The sequence below is a fragment of the Populus alba genome, chromosome 9 (genome assembly GCF_005239225.2).
Source record: "Populus alba chromosome 9, ASM523922v2, whole genome shotgun sequence".
NCBI lineage: Eukaryota > Viridiplantae > Streptophyta > Magnoliopsida > Malpighiales > Salicaceae > Populus > Populus alba.
The window spans coordinates 10,131,763-10,144,505 of record NC_133292.1 but is presented as its reverse complement, the minus strand read 5'-3'; the positions used below and the strand labels follow the sequence as shown (position 1 = coordinate 10,144,505).

Genomic DNA, 12,743 nt, shown 5'->3' with positions numbered 1-12,743 from the left:
ATAAGGTGGGGGTGGTGGTCAAGAGGACTCAACGACATGCAATTTGCCAATTAATATTTTATCCTTCAAAGAAGCCACGATGCAAACCATCTCGGTGCAAACATTCAAGCTATCTCACTGTCCTTGAAGCCATTTCTACATCTATCAAACAAATTCGTGATTTATGGAAACGAAAAAGCTCCTTGCATGTTGGTCCAATTTCAGAGCCTCTCTGTTGTGTCTGGACATGAATTCCTCAAGTGCATTTTACGCTAATATTGACTTTCCACCAAGCAAGTAGCAGAAAATGTAGTTTATACCCTGCCGCTTCCTCGACGACCATGCCCAGAAAATCGCCTTGGTTCTCCTCTTGACTGCGATTTCATTAAGGTTATATCAGTTAGATTCTACAACAAACAACAATCATTTTCTGCAAATGGCTGTGAATTGTGAAAGAGGAACTCAAGAAAGGGAGTTTTCCTTACCAATGGCACAGACATCAATTTTGGTGCTTTTCTCACATAAACTCTACGAGCCTGTTGTCTTTTCTCCTCGGCCTTCATTTTAGTGAGACTAGGCCGATATATAATGACAGTCCGACCAATTTGACCAACTACCACTGAACCAGTTGCTTCCTCCAATCGTCGCACCACATCCTCTAGCTCCCCTGGACAAGTCCTGTGTATTTTAATCTGTTTTGCAGAATTTAAGCATTTAATTAGCACACCAAAAATTCTGCAATCATTATTAAAAGAAAATATTGCATTTGAATGCTTGTCCAAATCCTAAAGCTGAAACAATGATTAGCAACTTCCACAAATTACTAATAAAAGTACATGTTTGATCACTGCTACTGCACTACACCCACAATTTCCAGTATCTAATCTAAGTCAGCTCAATTTTGCCTAACAATGTGTGGCAGAAAAAAAAAAAAAACAGGGACTTACCTGGGTACATCTACAAGCTAAAGGTTATCAAGCTACAGGAGCAGCTCACATATTATATGACAAGTTGAGGAAAACTCTAGCCACCCCAACATTTATCTAAACAAAAGGTAGAAGCTATGCAAATAGATATCAGTAAAACATGTCGCTCAAAACTGCGGAAGCAAATCTTGATGTAATAAACATGATCATCCACAAGTCACCTACTTCTGCCCCCACAAGAAGAAAAAAAAAACTAGCTAGTACCCACACCACAGAGCAACAAGGGAGTGTTGTTAATTGCAACTTTCTGTTTAAACAGATCTAACCAAATAGTACCAATCTAAAGGGCTGGCAGCAATTTGACTCTTACCCTCAATTCAAACTCCACGAACAGGCAACAACATTGACAAGCTAAAATCTTCATCAACCTGAGAAATCAAATCCTAGTCCAAAAGCTTTCCCTAACATTTCCAAGCAACTAAACAAAGTTTAGAGAGACCAACATTGAGGAAAAAATAAAGAACACTAGGCATCCCACGTTATCCTAATTCCAAACTATGCATAACCTCTAAAACCTTGACCAATCAACTATTCATTCAAACTCAAAGAACCTAATAATAAACAGCCAATCCGGATAAATTAACTACCAAAAACCAACATTGAAAAAAATCATGGTTTTACCTTTAAAAGCTCATTGGCTTCAAGGGTCTCAATAAAAGAGGTTGCAACATTATCAGTAAAACCAGACTTGCCAATCAACTGAGACTTTAGCTTCTTTCCCAATCCATGAGCATAAGATGCTAATTCCTTCTTTTCCTTCGCTGTCAAAGTCGGTACCTTTACCCCATTTCTCTTCAAACCCTCTTTAGTAGAACCCTCACCCTCACCAGCAACATCAACAACACTATCTTCCAACTCCAAATTATCACTTTCACCCTCAATGTCGTCCTCTTTATCACCAGTTTCAATTTCATCATCGATAAAGCCTTCACCTTTTTCTTCTTCTCTTTGGTCTTCTTCTTCTAGTTCCTGTAAGGTGAGAGAGTGATTGTGAGCCTTTTGAAAGAAAGGGAAAGAGCGAAGGGAGAAGAGGAGAGGAGAATTGGGGAGAGAAGAGAGTGAAGAGAAGAGGATAGTGTTAGTTTTTTGACTTGGGGTTTTGTGGGATTTTGAGAGAATGGTTTTCGTTGTTGTTGTGGTGGTGCAAATTGGTCTTAAGAAGTATGAGAGCAGTGGTGGTTTGAGTGGTGGACGGAGAAGATGGTGGAGGACATGGGGGGTTGTCGATGAGGATGTTATAGCCACCGCCATACTTACTGTGAATTCTTTGTTGTTGCTTCTGCTAGATTTGTAGTGAGATAAATGATATACCAACTCACCATGTAAACACTCTACCCAAACTGACCCCACCAAACATAAACCTTTTATCTCTAACACGTAAACAGTACCTCCTCTATCTTTAAACGATGTTTGAAGTGTGGTAGCGGTTACTTTTCAAATAGTTTTTCGTACCGAAAGCATGTAAATAATATTTTTTTATTTTTTAAAAATTATTTTTGATATCAGCACATCAAAACGATCTAAAAGTATAAACCGCACTCAATTTTAGCAAAAAAACAAAATAAAATTTGAAATTTTTCGAAAACAGGTTCAACCTCAACGCCAAACACCCTCTAAATTCGTCCTCTTTAAGTCTGTTTATTTACTCAAAAGTAATTTTTTTAAAAAAATAAATTTTAAAAAAAATAATTTCTAGAAAAATAAATAAATTTTTAATATTTGATAGTGTAATGAAAAATAAATTAGAAAATAATATTTAGTATTTAGTTATGTCATGAAAAATAAGCTGAAAAATAACTTTTTAATATTTTATTTTTCTTAGGTTTATTAAAATAACAATGAACAAATCTTACAAATTAAAAAGTTAAATGAGAATGAAATTGAAAAAAATATAATTTTATAAATTATCTAAAATAAAATAAATAATAATCAAAATAATAGAGATCAAAACTAAAAAATAAAAGAATAAAAGATAAAGAAATTAAAATAATAATAATTAACATTCATAAATTATTTTAAAAAAAAAGTAACAATCAAAAGAATGAGAACCTAAATTTGATAGATAAAAAATTTCAATAAAAAAATGATAAGGGAAAAGCAAATAACAGTTATAAAAATAAGGACCAGAATTAATATAAAAATTAAATTTTAAGAGATAAAATTAAAAAAAATAAATATTCAAAACAATATATATATAGCAATCAAAAGTTTGAGAATCAAATTTAATATAACATGATATTTCTAAATTTTTCACAACTTCCAGAAAGTGTTTTCCATATAAATTTTTCAGGAAAATACTTTTCTGGAAACTAAACCAAATTTTTCTTTGACTGAAAAATATTTTTCGTTGATCAACTTTTTTAATGACAAATAAATATAAAAAAAGTTTGAAAAGTAATTTTTTAAAAATTACTTTCTAGAAAACAAACATAGCCTAAGTTATTACCAAACATAAAAATCATCATAGAAAAAGCTTCTTAAAACCTTAGTTAAAAAACCCTTCAAAAATCAAAAACTACTCTATAAATGTAGAAATTAGTCATCATGTCCTTACCTTTAATGGGGAAGTAAGAAAGGGAGAGGGCCACCTTCTAGAAAGACAACAAGAGAAAAAGGAAGGATTTATCCTTAGTTAAAGAGATTTTTTTTTCTCCTCGTTCAATTCGTTCGAAGAGAACAGTGTTTTAGGGTCGTGGTATAAAGTCTTTCACAATGATTCATTTCCCCTCATTCTCCTTCCCATTCCCAAAGTACGGATTTCGTAGTCTATAATTTTTTTTCCAGTCGAATTCTTTCTTCACCGTGCCCATCATTGGTGTAAAAGATGGAACATTAGCTATTTTTTTAATTTAATGTCAGCAATTTTCATGTCCACTTTTGAAGATCGGTCAAGGTTTTTCCTTATCTCGTATTATATAAGGGATTTTTCTCATTTTAATCCAAAATGTTAACCAAGGAAATAAACCTCATTTACCACTGTAAGCAAAACCTTTAAGGGTATGTTTATCATTTTATTTTAAAAATATTTTTAAAAAAATTTAATTTTTTTTTCATTTTAAATTAATATTTTTTTAACATTTTAAAACTCAATCATATTCTCAAACACAATTTAAATTACAATGACAAAAGCACTTGATCTTGTCACATCCTGGCCACCAAATCTAGTAGGCCGTATAGCTTGATAATTTGGTTACCAATACGACTACCTACTGTCCTTTGCTTCACCATTGCCATTGAATCATCCCTGCCTGGGCTGAAGCTTACTGGTAAATACTCATTAGAGTCATGTTTAAAAATTGATTTCTCAAAATGTCTCTCTATCTTCCCCTTGCCCTGAGATCACATTTTCAAATCAAACCCCAGAAATTTATGTGAGATTCAAGAAAATACTAAAGACTAGGATCACCGTACCCGGAGCCTAGCACAGGCTATTTCACTTGTCTTGTTGGACTGGGAAACATTCCCTGCATGATAGCTGGTGGAAAGGGAAAACTTCCGAGCAGCTCTTGCCTGTGTGAAGTTAACAAATGCATAGCCTTTGTTGGCCCACTTCTGCACCCCGTCATGAACCCAGCATCAAAACTGTTGTTTTATTTTGTGTAGAACTCACAATTTTGGCTTTTGTGAATAAACATGGATATGAGTGATTTTGAGGACAAAAGAAATTAAAAATGCAATATCAAATGCATTTATGAAACGTACTCAAAGTCAAAAGGCAGATACAGGAGATCAAAAGCTGACTCGATTATCTCCTTGGTGGAGTCAGAGTTTTGAAGCTCTGCCTTTTCATTCTCCAACAGGCAATGACTGTCGAGAAATTCCATTAGCGTTTCACAGCAGCAATAAAGCAAGTGCAACAAGTGAAATTATTAGAAGCAATGTCGGAGAGATTATGAGAAACTAGAAAAACCATTCCAAAAAAAATAAAAAGAGACAACCTTTGGACTAATTTTGATCCGGATTTAGCACCGATACAATACTGCTTGATCAAAACTATCAGAGTGTAGCTAATGAAGAACCCACTACACAGACACAAGGAGGGGGGGAGAGAGAGAGAGAGAAGACTATGAAGAAACAGTTACTTGTATCATTCCTTATCATAACTGTGGTAACTTGGCCATCAGGTAGCACAGGGAACACGGGATGCTTCTGCCCAGAATTAGCACCCTCACTAGACCTCACATTTCTTCTGGTGTGAGGATACTGCCTCTCACAATTTCTATCACTTCCAGAGCAAACGGTTAACGGAAAGATTGTAGCTACATCCTTTGTTTTTATGAGATTTTTTCGTTAACATTTTTGCTCATCTTGCATGCCATCTTTCATTAATAATATGATCTCTTTGTTACTCACCATTGTTTTTAAGAGATTTTTTCTGTGGTTCATATACTTTCTTTCTTTTTTCCTTTAGGACGATTTTTTTTTTATCTTGCATGTACTTGTATGGAATTTCTTTAACATCCTTCCACATTTAAAAAAAAAAAAAATGGTCGACTCAAATACAAACGTTTTGAGAGAAGGGCGTGGTCAGTATAGATGCCAGTTGAATTTCAAATTTATTGACGCATTTTCTTCGTCGGTCATCATGTATCGGCTAGCACACGAGTTATTAGGCCTCCCTGTTCATGGTAAAAGCGCATGAGAAACGTCCTTCATCTACTTATTTTCTTTCCTGTGTCTTCTCTGCTGAAATTTCGTCCCTTCGCACATCTTTTGCGACGATTTCTCGATCCACCACTTTAAGGGGCAGATATGCCCTTGATCATTTTTACGGGTAATAAAATGGAAACTGATTAGATGACACATTTATACCGGTCGGGATTCATATTGCTGAACAACTTTCTTAGATTTTTTCTTACAAAAACTGGCTTTGGATCTTATCTTTGTCATCTTCCAAGCCACTAAGCAACCATCCACTTGCCAGTTGAACGTTTTCTAGCTGGTTTTCACCTCCCTCAGCAGCTATCGTGTTGAGCACCCTTCAATGCCAATAATGCAGCTCCATAGGCAGCCTCTGTTTGCTTTGCCCGACTCACAGGCAGGCCAAGTACTCGCTCTCGTATCTTGGTCCATTTTTCGTTTTTTGCACCACCTCCAGCTGTAAAAACTTCCTCAACTTGGGTTGCTCCTAGATCCTTTAACAAGTTATATGCCTTTGCCTGAAAATCATACAAGGTCTCCGTGTCAACTTAACCATTTCTGTTGTCTATACTCTATGGTGTGTGAGAGTTTGAACATGGGCAGACCGACTGAGAATCCTTACCTCTATATGTGCAATAGATTCCAAAATACCATGCAAGTACTCAACATCACTTTCTGGTCGTGGATGTAACCTGGGCGAGAAGAAAATTAATCGGTCGAACTATGGAACCATGGGAGACATCCTAACTTGCCAAAAAAATTGTTTCCTTTGGTGTGCTAGACATTAATGTACCTAGCTTGTGATTGCTAAAAGGCGCTCAAATTAGAATTTGGAACACAGACAAGAAGTGAGATGTCTATTCCAAGTTTTATACTCATTTCTTCAACCTGGTCTTACTTCAAGTTTTGATTTGAAGCACTTCATGTCTGATAAAGTGCAAGACATCAGACTGCCTGATAAAATCTCCATTTTCTAGATGGCAGGTGATTGGGCTCCATGTTTATTTTCTTATGATATATTTTCATGCACTTCCTAACTGTAACTGATTCTGAGTATACACTATCACAATTCATGCCACAATCACCAGCTTCTAGGCAGTCATGAAATTCATCTATAAGTACCTTATTCTTTGGGAATTTTGGTTGATTTTTGGAGGGGAAAGGTAATAACACAATGTTCAGAGCCTTTATAAGCAAAATGCTAAGATACTCTCCAAATGCGCAGCAGGGGAATATGGCTTTTGATTGAATAAAGTTTACAAGGGCTAGGCACTTCTGGGTTCCAAAAACAAATGCAACAAGAATTGAATACCTGGGAACCAGATTTGGATCTGCCACAGGAAATCTCTCACCAACTGCTTTTAAAGGGTAGTAGTCTAGAGGAGAAGCTTCCATTGGATTTATCTGTTCACTCAATTTCTGCAGTTGCTCATCAGTGAAAAACTGCTTAAGAACAGCTCCACCAGTGTTTGAAGCACCTCCAACCAGCCATTTATCATCAAGGCGATGACTATAAACTCCAAATCGTGCATCGTCAATCCTCGTAGTGCTCAGTAACTTAATAGCAAGCGTTGAGCCCAAAGAAGTGACCTAATTTCAAGTGTAAAGGTCAGAATACAATTGGTTCACTAGATTAAAGGGTTGAGTTCTAAATTTTCTTACAGCTTTTCCAGGTTGTGTTGCACGTGCTGCAAGGAAAGCAGCTATGCTATCTGTTGTTCCTGCACATACAATACAATCCTCTTGAAAACCTGCAAAGATGTATTTTATAAGTCGTCAAATGTAGTTCTGAAAATTTTCCAAATTGAAGAAGCTTTAAGGTGCAGGGGCAGGACAAGAGAATTGCTGGGGAAAAAACTTCCAATCAACAAACATAAAGCTCAAATAGACTATAACTCCATTTTAAACAATTTAAGGTAATAAAACAATTCGTTCAACAAAGTAATCTTACGTTTATTTGGTCATTGTAATCATCACTTGATCCAAAATCAATAGTTTATGAGCAATAGGGATGTCATTCGCATGTGATCTGTAAATCCAAAATTCTAATTAACTATATGTTTTAATGGTGATTCAAACATGACATTTTATTTCAGTTCAAATATGAGTATAGCACCTTTTCATCAATCCTCTGTTAAAAAAAATGAAGGAAAAGACTCCGAATATTGTTGGTCTGTTTTATGCCCAGCAGTCCCAAGGAGCACACCAACACAGATTTAAGTTCCAAAGGATTAGTGGAAGGCCAAGTTCATAAGGAGTAAACATACACTCCATGGAATTCGAGGCTTAAAGCGTGACTTGAGAAATACGCTGGATGTTAAAAGTAAGGAGGAACAGAGAAAATTACTACAAACTGCTCAAGTATTGGCAACTTTTCATGCAGCATTACAAGTAAAAATTATAGAAAGAACCGCACAAGTATTTCAAATTAATGTCACACAAAATCACACAATAGAAAGTGCATCCCAAATTTGTCAATTCCTAGAGTATAACTTCATAATTTGGCTAAATTGTTAATTGACAGTAACTGATCTAAGCAGTGTGATAGAAAATAACAGGACTTGACTCTGTTTATCCTTTAATTATTAAGCTATCTAACAATGGAACATACCAAATTGTGTTCTAATGTCCTCTTTTAAATTGCCGATTGAAGTTCCCGGAGCTATAACAGAAGGTAGAAGTTGAGAGTATGGCTGAGAATGCAGCCATGGTGGATAAGAATCCGATGCAGGATCATAACCAACCTGCAAGACACGAATCATTTGTTATATAATTCCTCCAACACAGACAATTATGGAAACATGAAAAGAAAATCCTAGAGGACAGAGTTAATGACTAATACCTTCAGGGCATTATTGTAATCAGACACTCCGAGTTTTCCATGAAGAAGCCACAATAGCCAATCTGCTTGGTACAATAACAATGCTGATTTTTTATTTGACTCCTCTTTGTTCCACCATGAAACAAGCTTGCACAATGTAGATGATCCTGAGCAAACAGTATGGTTTGCAGGAGCAACGGATTTTACCGTTGGCAAAGCATCAGGGCAACTCTCATTATAAAGGAATGGTCTCCATAATGGTTCTCCTGTATTGCTGCAGGGGAAAAAAAAAACCTCCAGAAGCTTGATGTGGAAGTAAAATAATGGTAGGATAGCCACGCAATTGCTGAGACATCAACCTGTCTACAATGAGTGTGGTCGCAGAAGTTCCATCTATTGAAATAGAAGCAACAAGTGGGCGGAGATGAACTGGAACATCCTCTAGCAGTGAGAAAAGCGCTGCCCTCCATGACCGCACCCAGTCCATTTTTTCTTCACTCTACCTAGACAAAAATAAGATTCTCAGTTAATTTGGGCAATTAAATTTCACAGGAATTACACCAATAAGCATTATAAGCTTTTCTTCCAAATTCAGTAGTCTCTCTCGAGAAACTGAGAAAGCATCATGAACAAAAAGAGCAGCAACATTGATTTTAAGATAAAAAAAAAAAAAAAAAAAAAACTCTAGTGGACAGGGAGTTGTGCCAGTTTTGGAAGTTAGAATTGAGCACAATTTCCAGAAGAACATCCCAAGTAAGCGCATCATCACCAAAATCCTAGAACCAGTATATATCCATAGTAGGTTGAATTCAATTCGAACTAATACCAGGTTGAATTAACAATTATACACTAAAATGTTCCACTGTCATTTAAAATTTGAAAGCAAAAAATGACGTGAAACGTCTAATAGCAGATATGATTATGACCAATTCGACAGTTCTAAGCCCAAGCAGAAGTTTGGATGAGTTAAACTGAAAAAAACAGGCATAACTTTTGATATGATCATCGTCAGAGAAATTTAACTTTCACTTTCGACAGGCCTTGTTCCCAATGGGGTTGATCGGATAGAGCCAGTTCAGGTTGGGATCATTCTCGAATTAGTCCCGAAAGTTGTTATTTTGGAATTTTCTGTATTTTCCTAGTTATTTTCATATTCCTTTCTGGATTGGATATCAAAATTTTATTTGATTTGGGTTTTATTAATTAAATCGGTTTAGCTACTAGTTATTTTTCAAAACAGTTAAGAATCGTTGATATTTAGGAGCTTATCAGATCAGAATTCTCCATAATTAGATATAGGTTTAGGATTTGTGAATGTGGTGCTTCCTTTTTCCTTTTTGCTATATATTGCGTCAAGAACTGCCTAAAAAAATTGAATGCGTCAATTTTTCCATAATTGTTGCGGGTGTGTGTATAATTTTCAAAGATGCACAATTTCAGAGTAGTAATAAATGAATAATCTTACCACAAAAACTGGATATTCTCTCTTTCCTTCCGAGTGAATTATCCCTTGCTTGTCGATAAGAGCATATCTAGCTCCAGAAGTTCCAAAATCCATACCTAGATAAAGCCTTTCTCCAGCTAGAATGTCACTTTCTTTATTGCTTGCAAGAGCCATCATCGATCTTGGTTTGCTTACAGTTTTATACAGTTGATCTTTTCTTGGTACCGATAACTTTCTTGAACTACAATGCCCTGAAATTTAATGATGGTGATAAAAAAATAATCATCAGTCAAGTTCATTGAGTAACAGGCTTCATGAGTCATGGTAAAAGAAAGACATGTAAAGATTACAGAATGTATGAGCATGAAACTGGTTCAGCTTAGGAGAGAGACAAGGAGAGAGGAGTACCATGCCGTTGAGACTGTGAGAAGGGAGAGGGGAAGGAGAGTGTTGCGTGGTGAACCAAGGCAGTCATGGTGGTGCCTTCGTGTGGATAAGGTGAAGAATCTTGTGTTAAAAGACCACGCTAGGTTCTGCCTTTTAAAACGTTTGGTTTACATTAAGAGACGACATGTCGTGTGTTAACTATTAACAGAAACAACGAGCAGTGACGGAGATCAAGATATATGATATCTTCGTGATTGGCAATTTTGGAAATTTTTTATTTTTTTATTTTAATTTAATATTTTTTTTGATTATTTTGATATATTAATATTAAAAATAATTTTTTAAAAATAAAAAAATATATTATTTTTATGTGTTTTGAAATGAAAAATACTTTAAAAAACAATATATATATATATATATATAAAAGATATTATTTAATATACATTGTATTCAATATACGTTAATAACGGGGCCTTAATCTATTGAAATGCTTGGTTTTTGAATAAGCAAACGACACTCATTTCATTTGCCATAAAGTTCGCAAAAAGCTTTCGAACCATCTCTGCATACAAAAGACGAGTGGGCTCTCGAGGTTGCGAGTCCATTGAGATAAGGCTCGTAACATTATAAATCAGTCTCGTTGGGAGCAGAAGATAACTTCGACCTCTAAGGTCTGACTTAGATTTGAACCTTGCGGCTAAATGAAATTGTTTTTTAAATTATGATGATGTTAAAGATGTTTAAAAATATATATATTTTATGTATTTTTAATTTATTTTTTTTTAAAACACACGCACTGTAATACCAAACACATACTAAAATCTAATGTCTCCTGAGCTTTGCAGCGGAATCATTGCTCTTCCAACCCGTAGTCAAGTCCCAATTCTATATGTTTTTCCAGAGTTTATACTTGACATTTCCAAATAAACCCCGAATCCTGTTGCGTTACCCCCCCGAGTCTTGACCCTCGAGGACCTCTTTTTTCGCAATTGTTTTAAATTGATATCGAAACTCTTTAAAAACAGGCAAGGGTTGAACGACCGATTCCGACAAAAAAATCCCAGGGCCGTAAAACCCATAATTTTGTGGGCCGTCATTTACGAGGAACCAGAATCTCAATAAAGCATTTAGCTTGTGGATCTCGCTAAGCAAGATTACGTCAAAAAAATGGAGTCCGAGTCAGTACGATTGCTTTCCACTCAAATAAACTTTTCTTTCTTTTCTCGTGGAAATCCCCACCAGATCTCGATTCCAGACCACCTAATCAGGAGGAACGTGGAGCTGGACAGCTCGACCGAACTCAAGCTACATCGCGATTTCCATAAATAAATCGGTGAAGCTAAAAGACACGAGAAGTATAATTGCCACTTCCACTTTCGGTTGAATGGTCAGGTGGGTTTTGCACGGTTGTAAAGCAGAAAAGAAAAGTGAGATCAGACAAACCAAAAACAGACACCGAGTTCATTAAACCTCGCCAAATTCTAGATGGGCTTCGGCAGCGTTCGACTGGGAATACATGGGTTAAGACTTAAGAGTTAGAGCTGGAATTTTTGCCTCTTGCCCCACGTGTCAAGTGATAGGTACCCTGGGAGCACGTGAGCCACTTGAATGGCACAGACAAAGTGGAGACGATAGACAGCTCAGTAGCTTCATCCCACAGTCACAACTCGGACAACACACGATAAAAAGAATTCCCAATCATGCATTCTTTCACGAGCTAGCTACTAACTTAGGACCACATTAAAGTTTGCATGTGCTAATCAAGCCTCGGAAAAACATGCCAGTTGCTAACGCGGGGCATCTGTCTTTACCGGTACTCTTTTCCGAAACAAAGCTCTTTGCACAGCAGCAGAAGGGTGCGTAAAGGAAAAGGTTTTTTCAACAAATGAGTGATGGATCATAGAGACAAACATTTCTTTGATCCTCTTGGCATATTTGGTGATAGCAATTAAAGTGATTGTGTGTAGGTTTTCTGCTGGTGGTTGTTGGCTAGTTTAAACAACCCCATCTTTAGAAAACGATTTGTGTTCCTATCAGACCATTCAATCACATCCTACCTCTTTTCTTCCTGATTTTAGGCTCTTCGCGGTCTTCTTCGTTGGTTGGCTTCGGATATCATTCTCGCATATAAAAGGCCTAGATAAAAGGAGCCATGTCCCTTTTCTCTTGATTACCCCCTGGCCATCGAGCTTTCCTTTGAAAACACATCTACCTCTTCGAGTTTTTAAAAAGGTTTTAACATATTATAAACTTTCCGACGTGCCGGATACTACAAAGTAGCAAATCTCTCAGAAGTTGTATTTGAGTGATTTCTTGCCTTGCAGAGGTATATTTATATGCATAACATAAAAGTATAGCTTCATCTTTAATCTTGCTTGACTGCCTGGCAATATGGATTGAGTAAATGGTTAAAATAACTACTAATCTCCGGGGATAGATTGGACGGCTATGTGACAATGTATTGATAGCCCGTTGGACACACCCA

General features: G+C 36.2%; 3 protein-coding genes across 5 annotated transcripts; all 3 read right to left on the bottom strand.

The window, feature by feature from the left end:
* Positions 1-12: 12 nt before the first annotated feature.
* On the bottom strand, positions 13-2,298 carry LOC118058957 (uncharacterized). Its single transcript, XM_035071770.2, has 3 exons — positions 1,587-2,298; positions 465-671; positions 13-353 (listed from the first exon to the last, which is right to left on the bottom strand). The coding sequence occupies exons 1-3, from the start codon at positions 2,214-2,216 to the stop codon at positions 294-296; spliced, it is 897 nt and encodes a 298-aa protein (XP_034927661.1). The 5' UTR covers positions 2,217-2,298; the 3' UTR covers positions 13-293.
* Positions 2,299-4,106: 1,808 nt separating this feature from the next.
* Positions 4,107-4,789, bottom strand: LOC118059028 (protein MEI2-like 6). The gene is made up of 3 exons (XM_035071841.1): positions 4,664-4,789; positions 4,377-4,517; positions 4,107-4,298 (listed from the first exon to the last, which is right to left on the bottom strand). The coding sequence occupies exons 1-3, from the start codon at positions 4,787-4,789 to the stop codon at positions 4,107-4,109; spliced, it is 459 nt and encodes a 152-aa protein (XP_034927732.1).
* Positions 4,790-5,730: 941 nt separating this feature from the next.
* LOC118058955 (D-ribulose kinase) lies at positions 5,731-10,427 on the bottom strand. 3 transcript variants are annotated; one of them, XM_035071765.2, is made up of 9 exons: positions 10,280-10,426; positions 9,893-10,122; positions 8,787-8,926; positions 8,449-8,701; positions 8,218-8,350; positions 7,269-7,357; positions 6,919-7,196; positions 6,229-6,298; positions 5,731-6,124 (listed from the first exon to the last, which is right to left on the bottom strand). In XM_035071765.2, exons 1-9 carry the CDS (start codon positions 10,344-10,346, stop codon positions 5,921-5,923), a joined length of 1,464 nt encoding a protein of 487 aa, XP_034927656.1. In that variant the 5' UTR covers positions 10,347-10,426; the 3' UTR covers positions 5,731-5,920. The 3 variants fall into 3 exon arrangements, with proteins under 3 accessions (XP_034927656.1, XP_034927655.1, XP_034927657.1); XM_035071764.2 differs by lacking the exons at positions 5,731-6,124; positions 6,229-6,298 and having other exon boundaries at positions 6,305-7,196; positions 10,280-10,427; XM_035071766.2 differs by lacking the exons at positions 5,731-6,124; positions 6,229-6,298; positions 10,280-10,426 and having other exon boundaries at positions 6,305-7,196; positions 8,787-8,930; positions 9,893-10,031.
* Between the last annotated feature and the right edge of the window lie 2,316 nt (positions 10,428-12,743).